The sequence below is a fragment of the Herpailurus yagouaroundi genome, unplaced genomic scaffold (assembly GCF_014898765.1).
Source record: "Herpailurus yagouaroundi ecotype Mexico unplaced genomic scaffold, PumYag 29, whole genome shotgun sequence".
In the NCBI taxonomy this organism is placed as follows: Eukaryota; Metazoa; Chordata; class Mammalia; order Carnivora; family Felidae; genus Herpailurus; species Herpailurus yagouaroundi.
The window spans coordinates 97,896,878-97,924,779 of record NW_024412377.1 but is presented as its reverse complement, the minus strand read 5'-3'; the positions used below and the strand labels follow the sequence as shown (position 1 = coordinate 97,924,779).

The 27,902-nt window shown below is 34.3% G+C and overlaps 1 protein-coding gene across 2 annotated transcripts in view; it reads right to left on the bottom strand.

Annotated features, from left to right (window-relative positions):
* The window catches only part of AP3B1 (adaptor related protein complex 3 subunit beta 1), a 269,037-nt gene that overhangs the window by 58,032 nt on the left and 183,103 nt on the right, over positions 1-27,902 (bottom strand). For both annotated transcript variants that reach the window (XM_040450164.1, XM_040450154.1), the window contains exons 21-22: positions 22,355-22,427; positions 10,542-10,648 (exon numbers count right to left, since the gene is read on the bottom strand). In XM_040450164.1, coding sequence (XP_040306098.1) covers positions 10,542-10,648; positions 22,355-22,427 — 180 coding nt within the window. The remainder of the gene's footprint in view (positions 1-10,541; positions 10,649-22,354; positions 22,428-27,902) is intronic.

The window sequence follows — 27,902 nt, the reverse complement described above, 5'->3', positions numbered from 1 at the left end:
CATTAAAGGACCCTTTCTGGAAGTTGATTTTTTCTAATTCTTATTGTAATTGCATTGTTCTAATCTTGTATTATAAAGGCAGCTGCTTGCCTATCATTTGTACTTTCCTCGTTAATCCTGACTCAGTAAATTAACCTTTAATTACAGCCGTTAAAATTGAAATGAGCCTCTTGTCTAGCTGGGGCTGCCCCCTTTCAGTGCATGATTCTGATGAAAATTTTTAGGGTCAATGAATATGTCCCATGTCATGTCTGATAGCTGCTAAAGATGTGAGGAGGTAAATGTTACCTTAGAAAGATGTGCTTTAAATTTTTAGGAGATCTGTTCTATTGACAGGAACATAAAATAAAAATTGTATTTTTAGTTTCTCAGTTTACCATGCTTTATTTTTTGCCAAATGAAGACGAATATTAAGGATATATAAAGAATAGGTTATTGAGATACATTTAGTTAAACAATTTAAAGCAGTAACTTAATTCTCCATTTTATGTCTTAAATGCTACATGCTAAATAAGGAGCCCCACTACCTTTTAGTTATGTGCAGGACAGGAATAATTTTTTGTGATGTAACAACCACCTAACTTATTAATAATACAGTCCTTCACAATGACATCAATGGGAATGGATTCTATCATGATTAAGCTAGAAAAAAGAAAAAAAGATTAATTTCATTCATTTAACACACTTTTGATGAGCACCTATTATGCATCAAACACTGGGAACAGAAAGGTCAATAAATAGGCCCTGTCCTATCTTTCAGTTACTCAGTCTAAGTCTTATATTAGATCTATAATACATTTCTAATATAAAAGATAAGGCACCTTTCCCCTATGCTGACACTGATGTTTACTGAAGTCATTGGCATCTCTTCACTTAATTTACCACAGACTTCAAGAGATTTAGTATTGGAAGAAGTCTTAAAAAAAACAATCTATTACAGACTTCTAATTTCACAGATGACAATCTGAACTGAACTTAAATTTTGATGTACTAGTTTAAATTTACAAGGTAATTTTATCAGGTTACATATTCTATGAAGCATGAATGTTAAAATTTCAGTGAAAATATGAAATAAATGAGTTTCTGAAATAATGTATTTTTAAAAACTTCTTCTTCCTATGAAAACTTTCAAACGTATGTGAAAGTAGGAAGATAATGAATAACTAGTTTCTCCTAAGTTTCAAAAATTTTCAACATCTGTCCAAACTATAATCCAATTCTTTACTTCTAAATGATTTAAAAGCAAATTCCAGATATGATCTAATTGCATAACAGTTTGATTAGTATATCCAAAAGGTAAAGATTTTTAATGAAAAGTCCAATACTATTATTACATCTAAAAGAAAAAAAACCTTCCCTTTAATTTCATGTAAAACAGTGTTCACATTTCCTTGACTATCACACAAGTCTTTTCAGAGTTGGTTTGCTTGAATAAGGATTCAAACAAGATATACACATTACATTTGACTGGTATCTCTCTTAATCTAAATTGTGCATTTTAAAGTAAAACTTACCGGTATTTTGTTTGTGTATGTGTGCGTGTGTGTGTATGTGCACGCAGAATTGTAAAATAGATCTTCAGTATTAATTTAACATTTGGGGGAGATATTTATATATTCAGTAATGTGGAACAGCTGCAAATTTAAAGAAATAACCCTTATTGATAGGCCTATAAAAGCTGTCTGTAATTACATTCCTGAATGATTTGAATAATAGTGTGTCTGATATATTCTAAGATAAGTGGCTTTTACTTTCCTTTGATATTAGGGTCATATACTGTACTTATCTATTTTTACTCCATGCTCTCCTCTCTCTGGTAATAAATTAATTTTTTAGTGTTAGTTGGGCATGTGCCCTGTAGTTTAATTCATTTTCTTCTCCTCTGAAGAGAAACAAAGTTTTTCTAAGTATCACAATAATATTTTCCATGTTTAGGTTAGGTTTCTCATGTTAGAAGATCCAATACTATTAATATAAATATTCTATACCATACCCTACCCTATGTTCATGCAAGTTTTTGCAAGCTTTTTAAAGAAGAACAAAGGTAACAGAAGTTAACTTGGCTGATATATGATTACATAATAATTAATACACAACTGGCTAATATGTAATAATCTAAGATACTCTAAAGCTTAAAAAAAGTATATTTCACTACAAATACTACAATTCAACACAAGCAACAAAATTTGAAATGTACCAGTTGACAGTAACACAGTAACAGTTGAAGTCCAATCAACTCTGGATACATAAAATAAAACTGTCAGAAAAGATTCAATCTTTTTTAAATGAATCTTTTAAGAACCTCATTTCCTACTATAGTACACTTAATTATCATAAATATAAACTAAAAATCATTATTGTGGAAAAGAAGTTGGTAGATGTTCCAGGAATAGTCACAGCTCTGAAAAGAGTGAATCCATAGCAAATGAAAGGAGCTAGTTGTAGCAAGAAGAGAAAAAGAAAGGCCCAAGGCTTTCTTTAACACTGCCTCTTTAATCTCTCAGTTTCTTGTAGGTTTATATACATATTTTCTTTATCTTGTCAGGTGACCTGCTTTTTTGGGGGGCCCAACCCATTACTAGCTCATTAATTAGCATCTGATATAATGGTTTTTTAATTGTGGATAATTTTATTACAATATCGACAAAGCATTAGAAGTATTATACACCAGTCAGGGATAAGATTGGCATACATTTACTTAAGCCAAAAAAACCCATTTTTTTTCCAAAAAACCCTGAAACTAAAAATGAATAACAATCATTTTAAAAAAGCAGCTGCTTTTAATAAGGTAAGAAAGGGAGAGATGAGAATGGTCTGGTATTAACTATAAGACTTTCTAAGTAGTCTCATAAATAAAATGAAGCAGTAAATAAATGAAAAAATAAAATAAAAATAAATAAATGAAGCAGTAGTATGGTACACCTTAAAGTTTAATTTAAAAATTAAATCAACTCATACCCAGAGGAGAATTGAATGAAAGAATAAGATGGGACATGGCTAGGCAATGGAAGCACAAAATACTGTCAAACTTTAATTAAAAAATGTTTTCAATTTAAGCAGACCCAGGCCAATGATTTTTCATTATTTTTGCCACAGTTCCATGACTACTGACATTTTCATCAGAACAAATAAAGGATTTTTCCCAAATTTAAAATGACAAAATTATTTTTAATTTTGACTTATCATTTCTTTCTTCCTCCTCTAAACTCAAAGGAATTTGATCTTAGCTAGACTCAACTCTTAGCCTGGGACCTGAATATACCTTAAGTGTTTAAAATGTAAAAAAATATACGTTTTTTAAAAGACAATTCTTCCACCATATTAGAGAACAAACTTTACCACAGATATATTATCATTTGTTTTGGGAATGAGACCATACAGTCATTTACAACTTCGTAAATGCTTGTATCAATAAAGACTCCCTCAAAGAAATTGTGTTCTTGCAGACAAACAAGAAGAAAGCTGGTGCTCTGGCACAACAGGACAAGCTGACTGGGAAACAAAACTAAAATGCCCTAGCCTAGCATTAGTTAAAAGAGAGACAGACAGACAGACAGACAGACATTTAGACAGACAGAGAGATCTACTTAATATAAAAGCCCACTTAAGAGAAACAGAAATTAACTACAATTATAATTGTTATCATTAGAGTATGCAATTATCCTAATAATTCCAAATTCTGTTTAGTAAATTTCAGACTGAGTAAATCAGATTCTGTTTCATGAATTATGGTTTGTTATTTATGTTCTTTTAAAACTGATATAGTAACCTGCACAACAAAGCAGTTATGACAGTCATTCTTCTCTATTTTCCAATTAAGTTCCTATAACACAAACAGGGTCAGGATCTACCTCATCCCTAATCATGGACAGTTGTAACTTCATTAGTTGCCAATGTGTCAACAGCAAAAGCTCTAAGCCTAGTTGCTAGTCATTTTTCTATATTCCTTAGATAAGAAACTTGACAGAACTAGTGATAAACACTAATTTCAGATGCTAAATTTGATTTGTGTATGAGAAAATGCCTTTTCTTCACTCTCCCTGCCAAAATTCAAGTGCATTACATAACGGGTTACTTCTTCCTATCCTTTAGCTTCAAAATCCTTGAGGGGGTGGAAGGACCTTAGTTACATGGCTTCTTGGTCATAATGACAACTTTAACGCCATTCTTTTGCTGGTCACAGTAAATCCCATGCTGGCTACCTGTAACAACACGCACAGACCTTAGTTTAAGGCTACTGTTGCCACTGTTTTCACCCAGGCATGATGAGGCTTTATTCCATCATTAAGTGAGGAAGTCATGTTTCACAGTGGCAATTTAAGGAAAGCAGGTGGTGAACAGCATGGACTGTGAAAATTATTCTTCTACTTCTTGTCGGAGAGGAAAAGCCGTTCAGATACCTAAATTTTAACTGTGAAATGTCAAAAGTAACTCTTGTTAGATTTTAAGCTATAATAAGCACAGAGAAAGCTAAGTCAGACTGCGGAGTTTAGCCAACATAAAATCAGAGAAATAATGACAAATAATGACAACCTGTATCTAGAGAAACTACCAAATGTTCCAAAATAAAAACACTTGGTATACTATAATTATGTACCCTTGGAGAAATTTTTCTTTATTTTGTTGCTCAACTGTAAACTCCATGAGGGCAGAAGCCTAGTCCATGTGGTTCACTGTATCTTTGGCATCTGCCTCATATTCTGGCCTGAATAAAACTGTGTGCAATGAATGAAACATTTACTGGCACATGCGTAGTAAAGAATTTTTCAAAGACAGGTCTGGACTTTGTCCTAGCTCTTGAGATGTAACCTCTAAACCTTTGGAATATCCTGAATGAGAGGACTGCCTACTTATTCATGGTGAGCACCTACCGGACCAAACCTGACACGATGCTGAGGAAGTGATTCACAGTGGGCCCCAGACAGCTTATGTGAAGGATAATACTCCATGTGTACTGACATACTTTGACGCCAGTAGGGTGACCCAGAAACTTTGAATCTAAAACCCATCCAGAATTTCTGTGTTTCTTCCTTTCACTGGATCTAATTTGTATCCTATTGCTATCATAAAACTGTAATGTTAAGTATAGTGCTTTCCTGAGTTCTGTGAATTGTTTTACTGAATTATCAAGCTTGAGGGTAGTTTTATTTTATTTTATTTTTTTTTAATTTTCTTTTTCAACGTTTATTTATTTTTGGGACAGAGAGAGACAGAGCATGAACGGGGGAGGGGCAGAGAGAGAGGGAGACACAGAATTGGAAACAGGCTCCAGGCTCTGAGCCATCAGCCCAGAGCCTGACGCGGGGCTCGAACCCACGGACCGCGAGATCGTGACCTGGCTGAAGTCGGACGCTTAACCGACTGCGCCACCCAGGTGCCCCGAGGGTAGTTTTAGGAAACCCCTAACCCTGTATTTGGTCTCAGTAGTCTTGGGCCAAGTTAGCAGTGTGCAGGACTGTGGACTTTACATGGAGTTTGGTAACTTCAAATAGTATACTGTATCAAATAAGGCTTTTCTTTTTGCAACTCTCGTTTCTCGTTCATGGACTGTTGTCGGGATTACTTACCATTCCTCAATTTATTACCTGTTTTCTATAATGATCTCTTTTTAAATGAATCTCCTGCACCCTCATAAGTTAATTCCACTTGGGGATTGTGATCCATGAAGATCAAATCTCTTATATTAGGGCAACTAAGTCAGTGCTTCCTCACTAATGAGCCACAAATAGGTTACGGGTCTGTTGTGATGTTGCCCCCACCATTAGCCCTTGGGAATGCCAGGGGGGGCCTGTGGTAGCTGGAGCTCCTGAGTTGGGTACATTCTGCCTCCTACAGAAATCACTGCTTACCCCCAATGCACATCACAAGTATTATCACTTTTCTATGTGTACTATAACATGAAAATATTGGAAAGGAGTAAGTTAAGAAATCATTATTACAATTTTCCCATGCCAGTATGCCACCAACATACTTTTCCAACATCAGATTTGGTTATTCCAACCTATCTGTGCTACGCTTTAGTCACACTGAATTACTGTTTCTCTAATACCCCAAGCTTGTTCACACCTCAAGCCTTTGCATACCCTATTTCCTGGGTCAGTGACATCAATCTTGCTCTAACCTAGCCACCTAGACAAACTCTTACTATTCTCCTAGATTCAGTTCTCAGTCACATATGCAAATTCTTTTCGAAGAGATCTTTGTCATCCAGTTGTACCTAAGCAGATTTATACGTCCAGTGTAGCATTTACTACAATCAGATGCTTTGCCTGTTTCCCTTCCTGATCTGAGTTTCCTGATACCATGTTCTACAATTCACCTTCTTCCAAATTCATCTTCTTGGCTTTTTTTCTTTGTTGCCTTTAAAGCATGATGTTTCCTAGAATTCCATCCCTATCTGTCTCTTCTCACTGCACATGACCTTAGCCACAGAACAGAATTCAAACATTTTCAGGCTCATTATTTCATTTATTTTTCATGAAAACACAATTAAGTGTCTAGGGACAGCATTATCTCCATTTCACAAATTCAAAAATTAAACTCTACACAAGTCAAAGACGCGCCTAGCCATGATAATAAGTAGCTCAGCCAAGGATAGGTATCGGGCATCGGGGCTCTAAATTCAATACATTTCCTAAATGTTGCCCTGACTGTCTAAAGTAAACTAGAACCCTTAAAAAGTATATTCCCATGGAAGCCTTCTGACTTGTGGCTAGGTGCTGAAGAACCACAGGTACTACACCTCCCTCATGGGTTTCAAAGCATTTTAGGGATTGAACGCAGAAGTCATTTTTCCATAGAAACATAAATCTGAAACACTAAGTAAGCAAATTAACAATCTTTCTTATAAAACTAGTTTGAGAAGAAACAAAAAATGCAAAGAATGAGATAAGATTTCATGTTGATGTTTATCAGTAAAAAATACAGAAAAAGTTTTCAGAGGTAACTTTAAGTGCTGAATTCACTTTAATACTTTTGTGTCCCAAATGTGAAAAAATTATTTAAAGCAGAAACACCAATTCTCACTCCAACATTTCTAATACCAGAGGTGAACAATTTTATTCTTATTTCTCATTTAACCTTATATGCAAATTATCTTTTCCCCCACCTCACTTTTTTCTCATCCCCTCCAGAAGCTGTAACAACCTGAGGATTGCTGCTTCTGAATTCCTGGGGCTTAATGTGAAACAATTTAGAAACTCTTAGCCTAGCAATAATCTAGTAAAAAAAAATAGGGTTAATAATTCACTAAAAAAGTTATAGTTTGTTCACGGACATACTACAGCAGGAAATAAAATGTTTCTTCATTTTTAACCATCTGTTGTCCAACTGCCAATTAATCTCAACTAAGACTGAAACAAATACTGTGTTTATGCATCTTCTTTATCATTGTTTCAAAAACTAGGCCTTTCCTTACAATGATCATGATATTCATTTGGAATTATGTTAAAAAAATCTCTGTGTTCTGAATAGAAAATTTAAATGGTTAGAACAAACAGTAAAAATGTTCACTTGAAAAATATTTAATGTAAAAAAGGAACTCTCCTTTGGGTTTCATTGTAAATGTTTTCATAATTTCAAAAAATAAAATATACCCATATTCTACCAAATACACAAGGAAAATAAATTTAAATAATCTACTGGAATAAATAAAAATCATCTATGGACTATGAGGTCATATAAACACAACTACTCGAAATTGTTCAACATTTTGGAAAATTATGTTGCTGATGGCAACACCTCAATCCACACTATTTGAGTTGCTGATACACCTACATCAGTCACATTCATGGTGGTTCTACATATCAGTGCCAGCATTATTTAACCACTTAAGTATGTTTCTAGGACAGCCACAGACAAGCGTTTATATAGCAATGTAACTATTACTTTATTACAAATTACTTTTACTTCTTCTTTCTACTCAATAAGGACAACATATTGATTTAAAAATTATTGATGTACTCTTATCTAAGAATTTCATTTCAGGATCCAAAAGGCTCCCATATTTATTAAGGTTCCATACCATTATATGAGGGTTATAATCTTTAAAGGTCTTTCTTGATTTTTCTTCTGATGTCTTTAATCTTACTTCTTTCTAAATTCAGATACATAATGAAAAAACTTGATTAATTTGCTTGATTAACCTTCTTTTTTAAGTACTGTTTTGAGGGCTGGAGGTGAGATTAGGAGCCATACCATTCGGTACCAGAATATTCAGTTTATTTCTATACGTTCCACTTTTCAAAGTGCTACCTTTCCTTATTTGATTGTTGCTAGTGAATTTCTGGTTGCCATTCTTTTTTCCCCTAATGTTTATTTTTCTATTTTTGAGAGAGAGGGCGAGCAGGGGAGGTGCAGAGAGAGAGAGAGAGGGTGACAGAGGATACAAGCGGGCTTTGCACTGACAGCACGGAGCCCAAAGCAAGGCTCAAACTCCCACACCGTGAAATCATGACCTGAGCCAAAGTCAGATGCTCAACTGACAGAGCCACCCAGGTGCCCCATCTGGTTGCCATTCTTATTACTACTATTTGTTTTTATCTTTTGTTAGCTTTTGGGGATAAGTTGGTGATCCTGCTTCACACGGTTGAACCTGACAGTCTTTAAAAAAAATTCTTTTTTTTGAGTATAGATGACACACAAATATAGTTTCAGGTATATAGCACAATGCTTCAGCGTCACTATATATTATGCTATGCTCACCACAAATGTCGCTACCACCTGTCACCATACATTATTACAAGATCATGGGCTGTATTCCCTATGTTGTGCCTTTAATTCCCATGACTTATTCATTCCGCGACTGGAAGGCTGTATCTCCCACCCCCCTTACCCAATTTTGCCTATTTGGCAGGGCTTTTTTTGTATACTGTTAGGATGCAGTGCTTTTCTTTTCCTTTGAAGAGGCCATCCCAATAAATATTTTTCTTAGAATGAAGGGTGAGTCCTTCAATTAGTTTGTGATGAATGAAAATTTACTGCAAGGTTTTCTAATCTCAACTGTATTCTTCTAAGAGCTAATAAAGTATGAGAGTCTACTCAGGATCCATTATCACATATTGTATCACTTTCAAAAATATTAGTTATTATTTATTGAGTGATGACAATGTGCCAGTCACTGTTCTAAGAGCTTTACATTTATTATCTCATTAATGCCATAACAATCCTATGAGGTATGTATGGTATTCACAGGAAGGTGAGGTACAGAAAAGTTACACACCAATTTGCCCAACCACACAGCTAGTAAGTGGTTAAACAGAGATTTGTGCCCTGGTCATCTGGTATCAGAACCCAAGTTATTTATCCACTACCTTACTGCCTCCCAAGTTTTTAGGGCCCTCCCTTCCCCTCAAGGACTAACTGCTTCACAACAGATTTTTCACTACTTTTCTTTATAGACTACTCAAAGACTCAAGAAATACTTGATTACTTAAATAAGAAAGACTTAACTGCTTATTTTCACTGTCTCCCCCCATCTCTTTCAATGTGCCTTCTCCTTTTGGCAACAAGAAGGGAAAAACTAAAACCCACATATCGTTCTTCCTCATTTCTGAGCGGTTAAAGAGATAATCGCATTCTATACCTTAAAACAGCATTGTCAACTTAATAGTTTCATTTTGTGCTTCCTAAGCCAAATGTCCCTGGTCTCACATTTGCTATGATGGGAAAATCTTTTATAACAATGTACAAGAATTAGATGCTCCTCTTTCCCACTTCTGGCAGAACCAGCTCGGGGTTCCCCAGGAGCTCAGATCACCAATTATGTCTGCAATACTCTGCCCACCCTGGGAACCAGTGATAAACCAGATCTGTTCAAGCTACCTGTGTTCCCATCAGATCTTACTACTTTATCTCTTAGTTCGTCAGGTTTCTGAAAACAAGTTAAAAGGAGGTCAAGCGTATCAACAGATTATACATCCTAGGCAGCACGCCTGATTTAGAGGAAAAGATAAGTGGATATAATACACTAACACAGAAAAAGTTATTGTAGTTCCAGATACTACGATGGGCTGATGGCTTTGGCACTATTTTGAGATAGGCAGGCCTTCTGTCCCACTTCAAGCCCTACCACATAAGTAATATTAAAACAGGCAGGTAATTTTAGTAGTCTATGATAAAAGACTACTGATAAAAGGTAAGTTTAGTAGTCTATGATAAAAGAACAGTGTAACAGAATCCGAATGATTTTGGGAATTTAAGTCTGCTAACGCAGACAACAATTCTTTATGGCAGAATTTATACATATAAACTAACTCAATGTGGCAAAGAACCCTTGTATGCTACAGATATGTAAGAGTGCCAGAGAAAAACGTACACATGATAATTAAATGTGGATAACAAGCAGAAGTCATTTGTGAGGATAATGGTTGGGAAAGAGCAAACTTTTAAAATATTTGTAAAATTAAAAGGTCAGATCTGCATTGGACTTGTTTAGAGAAGAAAGTGTTCAAAGACTATGAATCCAATTATTTGCATTTTAATAAAAAAGATGCGATGGTATCATATGCAAACTGAGGTAATATATTGAGAAAATTACTTACGGTAATGACTGATGAAGTAGTTGACAAATTTAAACCTTCAAGATCAGCTATCAAGCTTGGAGAAAGAGCTGGTGTGGGAAGCGCGACTGGAGTGGATACTGGGTTAACTAGAAGAAAAGGCCCAAATTAGCAAATGTGCATGAAGATTTAATTCATATTATTAAAAGCAACATTTTTATTTTGTTAGTAAATCTAATTAAATTACTTTGATTAATAAATCTATGACAATTCTATTTAACATCTTGATCCAGTTAAGTTTATTATCAGGTCATGGCAGTTATTAGTCTTAGCTTTCAGAACCTAATGGCAAATACTGATACAAAATAAAGATACAAATACCCTGAACAAAAGTTTTTGAAAATTTTTATCACATAACATTATCACTAACATTTATCACCCAGTAACTTCACTTAAAAAAAAAAAAGGTAAAGCAACATTATTTCAGCTAAAAAATAACAACAGCTTTTCAAGAGTTCTCCAATAGAGTTAGAAGTCTTAAGAGGCTATTTTTAAACCCTTTCTCTATTTTTTTTTCCACTGTAATAATTACAGGGGCGCAAGCCACCTAACTCCCTTCTAATTAGACTTTGTCAGCAAAAACCATGTACTAGATAGGAGTTTTTTTATTCTAAAACTACTATGTATGTGAGATCAGGTGTCTGAAAATTTGAAAATCTTTGAAAAAATGCCAATCTCATTCTCCCTGGCTTAAGACTCTTCAAAGGCTCACAACTGCCTACAAGGTAAAAGTCCAACTCTTTGATTAGATGCACAAAGTTCTCTGTGATCCAGCTCGGCACTGTCCAATAGAATTTTCTAGGATGATGGAAATGTTCTATAGCTGTGCTGTCCAATATAGTGGCCACTAGCATATATACCTAATGTGTTCTTAAAATATGGCTAGTATGGTTAAAGAATTGTATTTCAAATTTTAATTAATTTAAATTTAAGTAGGTACACGTGGCAGGTAGCCATCATACTGGGCAGCATAAGACTACCTCCAATTTCATCAGTGACTCCTGTGTTCTAGCCCTACTGATTAATACTCCCCAATATCTTGTTTCATGTCTTTGAGCTTTCTATATTCTGTTCTTTGCCTAGAAGGTTCTTCTCTGCCTTGTTTACCTTGCAACTTCTATCCATTAAGATACGACTTAGAAGGCAAGCACAACCTGACTCACATACACACAGCTTCTATGGGCCTTCTTTGTTCTACAGATATACTTGGACGCACGTCTATGACTGTACTTCTCTCGAAATACAAATGTGTGTCTTTTTATTTTTTATGTCTAAAAGTCTACTAACGTATTAATTTTCAGTGTTTAGAAACTGCTTGACTGTTGAATGAAAAAAATTAAAATGTGGAAAATGTTTTAGCTTCCAACAAATTCTCACTCCAAAAGACGACCATGGAGGAAGTAACATTTACTTAATTTGACAGGACTTCTCAAGTCATATTTTTTTCTCTTTTAGTCTCACAGTAACCTGTAGTTATACAGAAAAAATATTTATTCATAAAGTTAGGAATAAAAAATGATATTGCCCAAAGAAGAAATTTTCAAAGGAAATCTTAAATAAAATTTCAACATATAAAATAGAAAAAGCAGAGTGGAGACTGGGTGGAGGAGGGAATGGAGCCCTTGGTTTCCTCCTTATTCTTTTATTGTGTCTGAAACACTGCTATAAATCCCCAGGCTTCCTCAGACTTATGTTGAAAACCAATGTACAGTTAGCAAGTATAACAGGGAGTTAGGGGAAAAAGAAACATAAATGGGGATATGGTGGTACAAGAAGTCTTCATGAACAGGAGGAAATGAAGCCCAGTTTTTAAGTGTGGGCAAGATTTAAATAAGAGCAAAGGAAGAAGCTGGTGAATTTGTAGGTGAGAAAATATTTTGAACAAGGGCTCAGAAGTGGGAAATTGGAAACCTAAGGGGATTATATTTACCCTGTACACCAAAGGGAGCTGCTGTTAAAAACTACCAAAAAGAAGAACGATATAGGTACTGCTGGATATTAGTATAAAGACAAATGAGAGAAGGAACAGTCAGGTTGGCAGTGGGGAAGAATTATAATAGTTTAGGCATGACATGAAAAGGACTAAAGATAACAACAGTTGAGAAGGCAGAAAAAGTACTTATGTTAAAAGACCCTGTAAACTGAGGCACAGGAAGATTACGTCTTGCTGATGTCATAAGAGAAGTGAATAGAAGAATCACTGGGGCACCAGGAACTGGTTCTCCTATCTTGGATCAAAATATGCTGCCTTTCCAAAAGATTACTTTTTCTGGTAGGTTCTAAATGTTGGTTCATTTGTTTGTCTGTCCATCCACCATCCATCCAAAATACTAGATGCCCATGTAAGGGAAAAAGAATGAATAAGAAATAGCCTCTGATTTCGACTATGGCTTGGCTAAAGACAGAAGAAAAAAACACAGGAGGAAAATTCACCTTAAAGTCGGACTTAAAAAAAAAAAAGACAGGGTTTTAGTATCATTTCAGGAGACAGAGGCTCTGGTACTATCGAAATGATTACACAACTACTTACAGGTCTGGCAAGATAAAAGCTTGCACTGAAAGTTTATCCTAAATTGGATTCTGAGGTTAGTTGACTATCTTAAGTATTTAATTGATGTGTAAGAAAAAAATGATTCTATTAGTTTAAAAATATATATAACCTGGCATACAAATTAAAACCAGGTATCATTTCTAGCCATCAAATTGGCAAAAGCAATTTTTAAGTATAAAACTCATCATCTGTAAGGATATAAGGAATGGGTATTCTCCTACTAATACTGTGTAAGCTGGTACAAGCTTTGGCAATTTTAGCCAACAGAATTCTTCAAAGCCTTTGTTCTAGCAATTCTACTCTTGGGAGTTTATCTTAAGGAAACGGTCATGGAGATAATGCAATAATATACTTATGATGATGTGTATTGCTTCACTGATTATGAAGGCAAAAAAATGGAAACAAGTTAAATTTCCAACAAGAGTAAACCTGTTAAACAGATTTTACTACAATAACAAAAAAGGATAACCATGCAATCATTAAAAATGAAATTGTTAAAGAATATTTATGGCATGGAAAGGAATGTGTATGATAAACAGAGAAGCAAATGATAAGAGTATCCCTGCAATATCAAAAAGCAACGAGGGGAGGGAAGGGGAATTGCATATAAAAAGATCTGAACTGGTGTGCCAGAATGTAAACCAAGGGTTTTTGGATTACACATTTATTTTCTTATTTTTAAAACTTCCTGCAAAAACACTTTTTTACTAAAGTACAGTTAACCCTTTAACAACACAGGTTTGAACTATGTGGATCCACTTATGTAGATTTTTTTAAAGATACAGTATAATACTAAAAGTATATTTTATCTTCCTTGTGATTTTCTTAATAACACTCTTCTCTAGATTATCCTAAGAATATGGCATATAATAGATATTACATACAAAATATGTGTTAACTGACTGTTTATACTATCAGTAAGGCTTCCAGTCAACAGTAGGCTATTAGTAGCTAGGTTTCTGGGGAGTCAAAAGTTAAATGTGGATTTTCGACTGTGTGTGGGTCAGCACCCCTAAATCCTACAATGTTCAAAGGTCTATTGCATAATTATACAATTATTCTTCTGATCAAAGTTTTGTTTCAAAACTTAAGACTACATAAAGGTTTTAGTATATAATGGTTTAACGTGACTGTATTTAACTTGTTAAATGTAATTTGTTGCTGCTGCATCATTTTTACAGTCATCTCCATCATAGGTAACACCCTATATAATGCATATCATGGTGCCCAGCAGAGTTTTAAGTGTTTTTACATTTATCGGTATATTTAATCCACTTAATATTGCTAAAAAGTATTACTATTATCCCAATTTTATATATTAAAGGAATTAAGTACAGATGGAGTAAGTAATTTGTCCAAGGTGACCCAGCTAGTAATTAAAACAACTGGAATTCAAACTCAGACACTCCAGCTCCACTGTACTCTTTGCCACTCCACTCTACTGCCTCTACTACAATTTATTGAACCGTATGATATCACAGACCATAAGGTTTAGGTGAGGCATTATTACTGGTGGCTGATAAAAATTTTAAAAAGACTCCACCGTTAGTTGAAGCAATAGTATAATTACACAGGTTTACATGTCCTATAAAAGAACACCAGAGTATGATTGTTGCTTTATGATCATCCCATCAAGATCACATGATATGGGGTACTGAAAGATATCTTCATTTCCAGAAATATAAAATACCCAAGGAACTTTTTAAGTGTAATGGGAGAAACAGAGCTCCTTGGGTAGGGACAGTGTTGTATCCATTTAGAATCTCCAGCATGTAGCAGATTACCTAGATCACAGCTAGCGTTCAATAAATGCTTTTTGAAAGAAGAAACAGATAAAATTCAGTACTTGTAGTTTTCCTGGTATGCAGTGCATACTGAATACATAACCTCTGTGGATTATGAGGTTCCTCTTAGATAAAACATAAGGAATGTGTCTGACCCTCCTTCAAAATTTATCTAATTCTCACAGCTGAGAAACTCAAGCTATCGGAGAGTGACATTTTAGTTTCTGATCAACAAACTGTTTGCCATAGACAATGAGAACTACTATAGGCTAATAAGCAGCATAAATGAAATCAGTATCTTAAGAACCATCATCAACAAAGATTTTCTCCCATCACACTCCTTCTTTTTTTTTTTTTTTTTTAAGTAGGCTTCATGCCCAGTGCAGAGCCCAGTGCGGGGCTTGAACTCACAACCCTGAGATGAAGACCCAAGCTGAGATAGTCAGATGCTTAACTGACTGAACCATCGGGCAGCCCTCCACTTACCTTTACCTCTAAGCTAGGATCACAGTTCTTCCACAAGACCTTTATAGCGTTTTAATTCGTCTCCCCAATCATGTATTCACACTTTGTACCTCTACTGTTCAGGTGTCTGTGCCCCAGACTAGATTTTAGTCTCTGAAAGAGAATAACTGAATTCTATTTACCCATCCTAGCAAACAAAAAAAGGGTATCCAGCAAAGTACCCTTAACACTTAGCAGACAATCTGCAAATGCTTGCTGACCTGACTTGTTAAAAAGAGAAGCTCTGATTGTTATTTCTGACAAATGCAAAATAAAAGATTTGTAAAGAAATAGTTCTCAGGGGAGCGGCCGGGTGGCTCAGTCGGTTGGGCATCTGACTTTGGTTCAGTTCATGATCTCGCAGTCCGTGAGGTTCAAGCCCTGCGTCGGGCTCTGCGCTGACAGCTCAGAGCCGAGAGCCTGTTTCAGGTTCTGTCTCCCTTTCTCTCTGCCGCTCTCCCGCTTGCACTCTGTCTCTCTCTCAAAAATAAAATTAAAACATTAAAAAAAAAAAAAAGAAATAGTTCTCAGGTATTAAAAAAAAACCCAGAAATATATCCTATGTTGAGTTAAAATGTAAGTTAGGGTGAAATTTCCTTAAAATTAAAAAACATCTCATGTTTAAATTCTTAAAACTTAAGTGTTTAAGAAAACTTTAGCTGCTACATATGAAAACATAATTTAAAAAGAATCAAATAATAAAAACTGTATCATTTTACAGGTTTCAATTTTTCCTTAGCTGCCAGGAAATCCGGAGTGTAATATAAAGTGTTATTTTCTGCACTCCAGCACCTTGTAACATTTACCCTTAATTTCTTCTTAAATACACTTGACTATTATTCTTCCACAATTTTAAACTTTTTAAATTGTAAAAGTTCCATATTCATGTAAAATGTTCATTGTGGCAGGAAGACATAAAATATAAAATAAGTCTCTCTCTCCCCTCTGTTCCTAGTTTAGTCCTATATCTCAAAGGGGCCAGAGCTAACCCTTACTGTTTATTCTGCAGCCTTCTGGAAAAAGAGCAAGTACAATCATATCTGTGCTCGTGTGCTGGATACAGCTCCTCTTTTACTCTTTTTTTACAGAAGTGGAATTATGATCTACATGTACTTTTTTTTAACTTACAATAATCTGGATACATAATTAGATAATTAGCACACAAGGATTTGCTTCATTTTCGTTAATAAGTTGTATCATCCTACTGGTAGATATTTTGACTTTGGATTTCACTGTAATAAATAATGCTGCAGTGAAGTTTTTACATTTACCTTTGCATGTTTTATTAACTTGGCAAATATTTAATGGGTGCTCACTATCTGCCAGGTGCCATTCTAGGTACTAGGAACACCAGCGAGTAGGAAAGGCAAGGTTCCCATTCTCATGCAATTTGTATCCTAGTTGGGCAAGACAGACAATAAACAAAGTACTACAAATATTTGCGATAATTTCAGATGGTGAAAAATGCTCCCAAGACAATCGAAGCTGATTCATAAAGCTGTGGAAGAGAAGGTAACTTTTGATCCGGGATTTGAAAGATAAGATGCAGTCTGCCATAAGAAAATCTAAAGAAGTGTTCTTTGGTAACAGCAGTACGAAGGCCCTTGGCAGGAATGAGACTGGTATATTTCAGAAATGCAGAGGCGCATAGTAGGTAAGAGGTAGACATGAGTCAGATCACCTAAAGGTCTTAGACACCCAGAAATACACATTTTAACTGCAAAATTAAGCCATTATATTAAAGTGTCTAAAACAAGAAAGAAGGAGGATCTGATTTTCCTACAAAAGAACTGCTAGTTCAAAGGGTGTGTGCAATTTAAGTTTTGACAAATACTGCGAAAATGACTCCAAAAGCTTCACCTACTTTTATTCCTATCAAAAACATACGTAGGGTGCCTGTTTCTCCAAACCTTATCAACACTGGATGCTGCTTTAAAATCTTCGCCAATAAGTAAAAAGTGATATTAACTCCTAAATCTTTGCCAATAGTGAAATGATGCAAATTTGGGTCGAACTTTATTTTACTCAGGTGTATATCACAGTGATTGGGTGTTTATACATTAAAGAATAACCCCCACAATAACTCTAGTTACTACCTGCCACTATACAAAGTTGTTACAACTTTGTTATTATTGACTATATTCCCTATGCTGAACCTTATATCCTTATGACTTATTTATATAACTGTTAAGTTTGTACCTCTTTATCCCCTTTACCTATTTTGCCTGTCCCCTAAATCCTCCCTACTCTGGGAACTAACACTTTGTTTTCTGACCCTATGAATCTGTTTCTGTATTGTTAATTCATTTGTTTTGTTTTTTATATTCCACATATAAATGAAGTCATACAGTATTCATCTTTCATTTATTTCACTTAGCATAATAGCCTCTAGGTCCACCCATGTTGTTGCAAATGGCAAGATTCCATTCTTTTTTATAGATGAGTAATATGGCTGTGTGTGCGTATACACATCATATATACACATACCACATCTCACCATATATGTATGTGTGTGTGCGTGTGTGTGTGTGCACCACATCTTTGTCCATTTATCTATCAATAGAGAGTTGTTTCCATATCTTGGCTATTGCAAATAATGCTGCAGTGAACACAGAGGTACATGTATCAGAAGCAGGATTGCTAGATCGCATGGTATTTCTATTTTTAATTTTTTGAGAAATCTCCATACTGTTTTCCATAGTGGTTGCACCAATTTACATTCCCACCAACAGTGTCTGAGGGTTCCCATGTCTCTACTTTATCAACAATACTTGTTACTTTTTGTCTTTTTGATAATAGCTAATCTGAAAAGTATGAAGTAATATCTTATTGTGGGTTTTTTGTTACTGTTGTTCATTTGCTTGTTTTCCTTGAAGCCAATGACTTTATTCTTTTTTTTTTTTTAAGTTTTAATTTTAATCATCTGGTACTCATCACAAAGGCACTCCTTAATCCCCATCAACTATTTCACACATCCCCCCACTCACCTCCCCTGTGGAACCACCTGTTTGTTCTCTATAGTTAAGAATCTGTTTCTTCATTTCTCTCTTTCTTTTCTTTTCTTCTTTTCTTTCTTTTTTCTTTTTTGGCCTTTGCTAGCTTGTTTTGTTATTTATTTATATGTTTGTGTGTTTTTAAATGTTTATCTCTTTACTTTTGAGAGAGATAGAGAGCACAAGCTGGGTAAGGGCAGAGAAAGGGAGAGAGGGAATCCCAAGCAGGGTCTGCACCGTCAGCGTAGAGCCTGACATGCGGCTCAAACTCACAGACTGTGAGATTATGACCTGACCGAAATCAAGAGTTGGCCACTTAACGAACTATAAGCCACCCAGGCACTCCTGTTTTGTTTTTCAAATTCTACATTATGACTGAAAACACATGGTATTTGTCTTTCTCTGACTGACTTATTTCACTTAGCATTATTCTCTCTAGCTCCATCCATGTCAATGCAAATGGCTAAATTCCATTCTTTTTTATGTTTGAATAATATTCCATTCACATCTTCTTTATCCATTCATCAGTCAATGGACATGAGCTGCTTCTATATCTTGACTATTATAAATAATGCTGCTATAAGCACTGGGGTGCATGTATCCCTTTGAACTACTGTTTTTGTATTCTTTGGCTAAAATAATCAGCAGTGTGACTGCTGGATCGTAGGGTAGTTCTGTTTTTAACTTTTGGAGGAACCTCCACACTGTTTTCCACAGTGTTTGCACCAGCTTGCATTCTCACCAACAGTGCACATAGGTTCTTTTTTCCCCACATACTCACCAACGCTTGTTTCTTGTGTTTTTTATTTTAGCCATTCTGACAGGTGTAAGGTGGTACCTCGTTATAGTTTTGATTTGCATTTCCCTAATAAGTGATGGTGAACATCTTTTCATATGTCTGTTGGCCAACTGTATGCCTTCTTTGGAAAAATGTCCATTCAAACCCTCTGCCCATTTTTTAATAAGGTTGTTTCTTTAACACTAAGTTGGGTGCCTTCTTGATATATTTTAGGTATTAACCTCTCATTGGATGCATGATTTGCAAATATTTTCTCCCATTCAATAGGATGTCTTTTAGTTTTGTTGATGGTTTCTTTCACTATGCAAAAGCTTTTTTGTTTGATGTAATCCCACTTATTTATTTTAGCTCTTGTTGCCCTTGTCTGAGGAGACTGGTTCAAAAAACATACCAAGACTATTGTCAAAGAGCTTACTGCCTATGTTTTCTTTTAGGAATTTTATGGTTTCAGGTCTTACATTCAAGTGTTAAATCCACTGTGAATTTACTTTGTATATGGTATAAGACAATGGTCCAGTTTCATTCTTTAGCATGTAGCTGTCCAGTTTTCACAACAACATTTATAAAAGAGACTGTCTTACCCCATTGTATATTCATGCCTCCTTTGTCCCAGATTAACTGGCCATATATGTGAGGGTTTATTTCTGGGCTCTATATTTTATTCTATTGGCCTATGTATCTGTTTTCATACCAGCATCGCACTATTTTGATTACTATAGTTCTATAGTATAGTTTGAAATCAGGGAGTGTGGTACCTCCAAGCTTTGTTCTTTTTCAAGATTGCTTTGGCAATTTGGGGCCCTTTGTGGTTCCATAAAAATTTTAGGATTCTTTGTTCTAGTTCTGTGAAAAATGTCATTGGTATTTTGATGGGGAGTTTACTTAATCGGCAGATTACTTTTGGTAGTATGGACATTTTAACACGATAAATTCTTCCAACCCATGAGCATGGTGTATCTTTTTCCTTATTTGGGTCATCTTCAATTGCTTTTACCAGTGTCTTATAGTTTTCAGAATACAGGTCTTTCAATTCCTAGGATAAATTCATTCCTAGGTATTTTATTCTTTTTGATGCAATCATAAATGGGATTGCTTTCTTAATTTCTTTTTCTGACAGTCTGCTATTAGTGTATAGAAATGCAATGAATTTCTATATCCTAATTTCATATCCACTGATTTTACTCAATTCATTTATTAGGTCTAATAGTTTTTTTGGTGAAGTCTTTAGGGTTTTCTATACATAATATCCTGTCATCTGCAAATAGTTTTACTTACTCCTTTCAAATTTGGATGACTTCTTGTTCCCCGACTGCTGTGGGTAGGGCTTCCAGTACTATGATGAATAAAAGTGGGAAGAATGGGCATTCTTGTCTTGATCCCATCTTAGAAGAAAAGCTTTAAGCTTTTCAAAGTTGAATATGTTGTTAGCGGTGGGTTTGTTACATATAGCCTTTTTTATGTTGGGGTTCATTCCTTCTATACTCACTTTATTGAGAATTTTTACTCATAAATGGGTGCTGAATTTTGCCAAATGCTTTTTCAGCATCTATTGAGATGATCATATGATTTTTTTCCTTTTTGTTAATGTGGTGTATCATGTGTACTGATTTGCAGATATAAAACCATCCTTGTATCCCATTTGATCATGGTGCATGATCCTTTTAATGTATTGTTGAATTCAGCTTGCTAATATTTTGTTAAGGATTTTTGCCTTTATGTTCATTATGGATATTGGCCTGTAATTTTATATTTAGGGTGTCTCTGGTTTTGGTATAAGGGTTATCCTGGCCTCGTAAAGTATGTTTGGTAGCATTCATTCCTCTTCAATTTTTTCGAATAATTTGAGTACAGATACTAACTCTTGTTTAAATGTTTGGCAGAATTTATTTGTGAAGCCGTCTGGTCCTGGACTTTCATTTTGTGGAGTTTTAAAATTACTGATTCAATTTCATCACTTGTAATCAGTCCACTAAGATTTTCAATTTCTTCATGATTCTGTCTTAGAAGGTTGTGTTTCTTGGAATCCACTTCTTTTAGTTTTCCAAGCTTTTTGGAGTATAATTTTTCATAGACTCCAACTTTATTTTTACTTCCTTTATGCTAAGTATTTCTCTATAATTTCTCTATATTAAGAATTTGCCATGACTACTGAAGATAGGCCAGGTAAACAATATAAATAGAACAGTCCTATTTATGACAAAATGAGACAATCTAAACACATAACTTCCCTTTAGCATGAAAAAACTATAATGCTAAATGACAGTAGTTTAATATTTATAGTATTTTACTTGCTGTTTCTCTTTTTTCTGTATAAAATCTACATACCAATAAAGTTAGTTAGTTCCATTATCTCTTTCTCGCAATGCAAGGATATTTAAAAGATGATGAATATACCTTTGCACACTTGGGTGAGTATATGAGTAAGATTCTCAATTCTTAGAAGTGGATTTGGTAGGACAAAGATATTGTACAGTTATAATATTTTTTCCAACGTTTTTATTTATTTTTGGGACAGAGAGAGACACAGCATGAATGGGGGAGCGGCAGAGAGAGAGGGAGACACAGAATCGGAAACAGGCTCCAGGCTCCGAGCCATCAGCCCAGAGCCTGACGCGGGGCTCGAACTCACGGACCGCGAGATCGTGACCTGGCTGAAGTCGGACGCTTAACCGACTGCGCCACCCAGGCGCCCCAGTTATAATATTGATAAATATAGCAATACCAGCCTCCAAAATCTTCGTTATCTATTTCTATTCCTACCAAAAGTGCACCAAGTAGAACATCGGGGTGTCTTTTACATTTCCAGTTATTTTCCTCATTCTCTACTTCCTTAAGTGAGATGTTTCAATCTCTATAATTAACAACGTAGAAGTTGTGAGATATGGATAATTATTTACTAAAGCAAGTATAAATTATTAAAGTAAAAGATCTTAAAAAGAATTTGGTGTACTTTTATTTGATCAATTATATTTATTCATTTGATATAAAACTGATAACCTGATTAGATCAAAGACACTAATAGAACTAATTTTTCAAACTTTCTTGGTCTATTCATCTATAAATCTTTCATAATAGAAGTTAACATATTTTGAGACACATAAAAGGTACTATAAAAGTAAATACTACTACTAAACAAAAGAAAAAATTGAAATTTTAATACTTACAATCATCCAGATCTAGAAGTGAAACATCTTTGGTAAGAGGATTTATATTTTGTTTTGTTTTGTTTTCTTTCTCCTATAAAATAAATAATTTAATTACTACATGTTCTTATAAAAAAATCAATGAAGTAGTTCTTAATGTTTCAAAACAAACAATTTTTCTTCTGCTTAGTCTTCCAAGAAAAAATCAATCAAATTAAGCTTTCTCTATGGTTATATGGACTGTATTTTTTATTTATTTTATTTTTTTTCTTTCAACCTTTTTTCTTTCTTTTTTTTTCAATATATGAAATTTATTGTCAAATTGGTTTCCATACAACACCCAGTGCTCATCCCAAAAGGTGCCCTCCTCAATACCCATCACCCACCTCCCCTCCCTCCCACCCCCCATCAACCCTCAGTTTGTTCTCAGTTTTTAACATGGACTGTATTTTTTAATCAAAATTTTTATTTCAGTTAGCATACAGTATTTCTTCTCCACCATGCAAACTATTACCTTAGAATAGTCTGTTTAAAGATTATAAAGGTCCAATAAATAAATAAATAAATAAATAAACAAATAAATATAGATTATAAAGGTAAGAAGAAAGAAGAAAATTTGAAGGTAAATAATTACTTTATGACCCAACAACTTTTGCTAATATAAAAATATAAAGTGGCTCTTTGGTAAAAAGTCTACAAACATGTTGAAAATAATTTTTAAACAAGTTAATTTAAGAAAAAGAATTTCTCAAACAATATAAGCTTAGGTCTGAAATTGCCAAGAGGCTTGTGATAGATTAGCTTTTCTAAGATGTAGTCTGTGACAGACATTGTACTAGGTACTTTGTATTTGAACAGTGAGTTGCATCAGACTTCTTCAGCCAAAGGTATTCAGTAAAATCTACAAATGACATTTTCAGGCACTTGCTCTTTAGGGAAGAAAAGTATTCATTTACATTCTTTACTGTTTTCCTTTGGGGAAAATAAGTATTTCAAAACATATCTGCACATATGTAGGGTTTCCTCCACCTCAGATCTGCTTATTTAATCTATCTATATTTTTGAAATATGAACAACTGTGCATTAGAAAACAGTATCTCTAAGCCTGAGTATTCACAGTTTGGTCAAAGATTCAGAAAAGATGTGTTATACACACACACACACACACACACACACACACACACACACACACACGTGTGTGTGTGTATTATATATACATATATGTATAATATATATAAAATATATAAAATTTATAATAAATATAAAACACACACACAAGTACAGTAATGAATAGCATTATAAACAATTAAAGACCAACAAAGATTAGGTTGCTAAATAGATGTATTTGGATCAAAGTTACTTATCTTTAAAATCTATACTTTTTACATTAAATTTTCTCAAATTAAAACTTAAGTTTTTGCTAAAATGTTTTTGTTCATTTACTCAATCATTCATTCATCCAAAAGACATATATAGAGTTTTAAACATATATCAGATTCTTTGCTAAGAAAAGGAAGTAATAAGCCAAGACAGACCTAGTCCTTCCTTCAGGTAACTTATAATCTTTTTTCTTTTTAATCACTTCTTTTTTTTTTTAAGTTTATTTATTTATTTTGAGAGAGAGAGAGAGCAAGAGAGAGCACAAGTGGGGAGGGGCAAAAGAAGGAGAGACAGAATCCCAAGCAGGCTCCACCATCAGCACAGAGCCCGTTCGTGGGGCACGAACTCATGAACTGCAAGATCATGATCTGAGCCAAAACCAACAGTTGGAAGCTCAGCCAGCTGTGCCACCCAGGCACCCCCAGGTAACTTATAATCTAACAAAAGAGTTTACAGCTTATATGTATGAATTATTAGAAGTTTTTCTGTTTTTTTTTTTAGAGAGAGAGAGGGCGTGGGCAGGGCAGGAGCAGAAGGAGAAAGAGACAAAATCTTAAGCTGAGCATGGAGCCCTACTGAGAGCTCGATCTCACAACTGTGAGATCATGACCTGAGCCGCAATCAAGAGTGGGACACTTAACCGACTGAGCCACTCAAGCTCCTCTACAAGTTTTTTGAAGTATTCCTCCAACCATAGAAAGGTATCACTAAAGCAAAAAGTACACTACCATCATTTAACATCTATACCATGCTAGAACTCTTACACAGTGCAATACATCAAACTGTATGTTAGGTAACATTTTAAAATGATCTTAAGCAATGCTAGTTTTCTCCTTATGCCAAAACTCAAAAACAAATTATTTTCAAGTATCAGACAAGAATACACATTAAAACACTAACTAAAAACATCAGCACTGGTTTCCTTTATGAGAATAATTATTTCTGCCAATGAAAACTTTAAATTATCTAGATGGGTTTTAATTTTCACTCATTATTTTTACAAAAGCAAAAAATATTTGTCCTTCTCTCCACACTTCAAACGAATAACAATTTCCAGGGTTGGGGGAAAAAACAGAAGAAATGTTAGTTTTGAAGCTGGAATTTAAAGTGGAAATAAACAAAAACAGGTTCAGAATGAAAATGCCATCTCAACTAGAATATCATTCCTGTGGAGAAAGAACATAACAAAAAGAGCTTAACACCAAGTGACTTATCAAAATACTATGCTGAGTACAATGGGTATAGCTTCTCCTATAATCCACGATGGTGCATGAATGTCTTTATGGAACTGTAACCTTACTACCTGAAAAATTAGAAACCTATCAAATCAAGATAAAGTTAAAACTGGAAACAAGTCTATACCTTATTTTCTACTTCACGGCAAAGAGTGTTTAACAGTATCTATTAAGTACACATCAGGTCACATACAGCATAGGACAGAGCTGCATGTGAAATTGACATAATCTCTTATTAGAAGTCTAAAACAGGAAGAAAAAAGGCTCTCAAAAGAACAGAATTTCACTGACTTTCTGAGAACAGCAAATAACCGGTGACTGAAATACAACATTAGCAATAGATAACGGTCATTTCTACTGAATTGAAAAAGCCTTGCATTCCAAATCAAGGCTATAAAAAGCTTTGTGATGTGTTTGGCATTCCTCTCTTATATTATATTTCATTTTTCATTTTAAAAAATCCATAGTAAGTTCAAAACATTTTCATACTTAAAGGATCTACTATAAAAATAAAAATCTGAATTCTAAACAAAGAAGTTAAGGGCCCTATTCCATCAAACATTTCTCCATTTGCAATTCATCTTGGTAATAGAGACAGAACCTGGGTAAATGCATATAGGACTTGAGGCAGGAGATTTTTCTTGCTCAATGCATAATTCATGTGCTCCGCCTGCAAAGTGTGTAAAATGAGAATTTCACACCGCAGCATGAGCCATGGAGCTGCAGAGAAAAGGCAGATGAAATCATATTTTACTGTGTGAATTTTATTTCTTACCCTCCCAATATTTATACAAAACCATCATTGACAAACCAAACACACTGACAGATCACCCACTGTTTCCATTGTGTTAGTACTTGAGAAGAGATCAGGCAGAAAGATAGACAATTTGTTTTTGTATATTTTTTTTAAATAGAGGATTAGGTTTTTAACAGCTGAGTGACTGTATTAGACTTTTATAAGGACAACAGTAACTGATCTTAAAATCTCACTACAAAAATACCTAGTTATCAATTCATCACCCTCAAATCTCCATTTTGTTTCTATGGTATTCGATTATACACCTCAACACATCAACATTGTCAAAATAAAATACAAAGTCACAGGGTTAAGAAACTGATTTCTACTTAATATATTTCATTTCAAATAATAAAAAAAAAGATCCTGGAAATACTTATTAAGCTCAAATAATACAAATAAAAATATGTAATAATATATCTGTAAAGATTTTTTCATGTATTATGCATGTTCATTTCATGCTGATTAAAAAACAAAAAGCAAGTAGAAAAAAGATCTGAAACAACAAGCGCCAAGCATGCTTCCTAAGAGGAAACCACTGTAAAGAAGATTGAAATTTAAAAACTGTAAAACAGGATAAGTGGTATATAAAGTTTGTCAAACTCATATTGTACTCTGAAATCAACAAAAATTCAAGGCTAATTTCTAGCCTCGCAGGGCAAGATATTTGCATGAAATATTTTCAGTTAGAATTACCAACCAAGGACAATATAATGATTCTCTTGCCTTCAAGTCATCTAACAAATTTGATTTAAGAAATTTGAGGCTCACACTTAACACTGGCCTTTAAAACAAAAGTACACTGCCAGTAAATTAAGAATTCTTTTTAAGTGAAAAGAAGTCTAAACTGTTAAACAAATCTTCCCTATTAGATTGTATTTACTTCAATAAGAAAACTTCTTAATGATCTTCACTGTGATTTAAAGATTTCAAGTAAAGCGAAATGATATTTCTGTTCTGAAGAACTTAAAATATAAAGTAAACTAGGAACAACATAAATTGAAAGAGGCAAGGCTTTGAAATGTTCTATAATATTGTACAATATTCACAGAAGTTCTATAATTGCTACATACATAAATACTTGTTAAAACACAAGTAAAACTTGTTTTCTATTTCTCAAATAGGGCAGAAAACCAATCAGAAATCAGGCCAGTTTTACTTTATCCCCAAGAATCTTTCATATGGTAGATCTTTTACTAAGGCATATCTTAACATTTACTAATGTCTGGACATAGTTATAGTAACAGTGGCTGGTCTGTAGAGCACTTAAGATATTTAATCCCTCCCAAAAACAGACTAGCAAAGTTTTATGAGATCCACGTAACCTGTAATAAAGATAACTGACAGCATCTCAAACAATGCTATGTATGTATAGTTTTGTTTTTCTTCACTGTTAGTACATATATTAATTGCAATTTTGATTAAGATAATTTTCAAATATGAAAAGCTCTTAATATGGAATGTTAAGTGCAAGTATGTTACATATATTTACTTTCATTGATAAATTATGCTTTATACAGTTTATATAATTAAAATGTTAATATATTTACAAAGAAAATACACAGAAGTTATACACAATAAATTACAATCATGATTTAAAATTTTTATCATTAAAAAATTAAATTTTTATCATTTAAATAAAAGCTTATTTAAATCTTTAGCAGTTGGTACACAGACACTGATGATATAATCAGAACTATTATATTGGGGCGCCTGGGTGGCGCAGTCGGTTAAGTGTCCGACTTCAGCCAGGTCACGATCTCGCGGTCCATGAGTTCGAGCCCCGCGTCAGGCTCGCGTCAGGCTCTGGGCTGATGGCTCAGAGCCTGGAGCCTGTTTCTGATTCTGTGTCTCCCTCTCTCTCTGCCCCTCCCCCGTTCATGCTCTGTCTCTCTCTGTCCCAAAAATAAATAAACGTTGAAAAAAAAAATTTAAAAAAGAACTATTATATCAGTTAAGGCATGAAGAATGAACTAACAAGCTGATGTGGAAATAACTATAGTATATAGGAACACACTAATACATAGACTTGTTTTAAAAACATCAAAGCATAGATTCAGTTAAAACAACTCAAAAGCCTGGTAACTTAAAAAAATTTTTTTTTAAAAAAAAATTTTTTTTTCAACGTTTTTTATTTATTTTTGGGACAGAGAGAGAC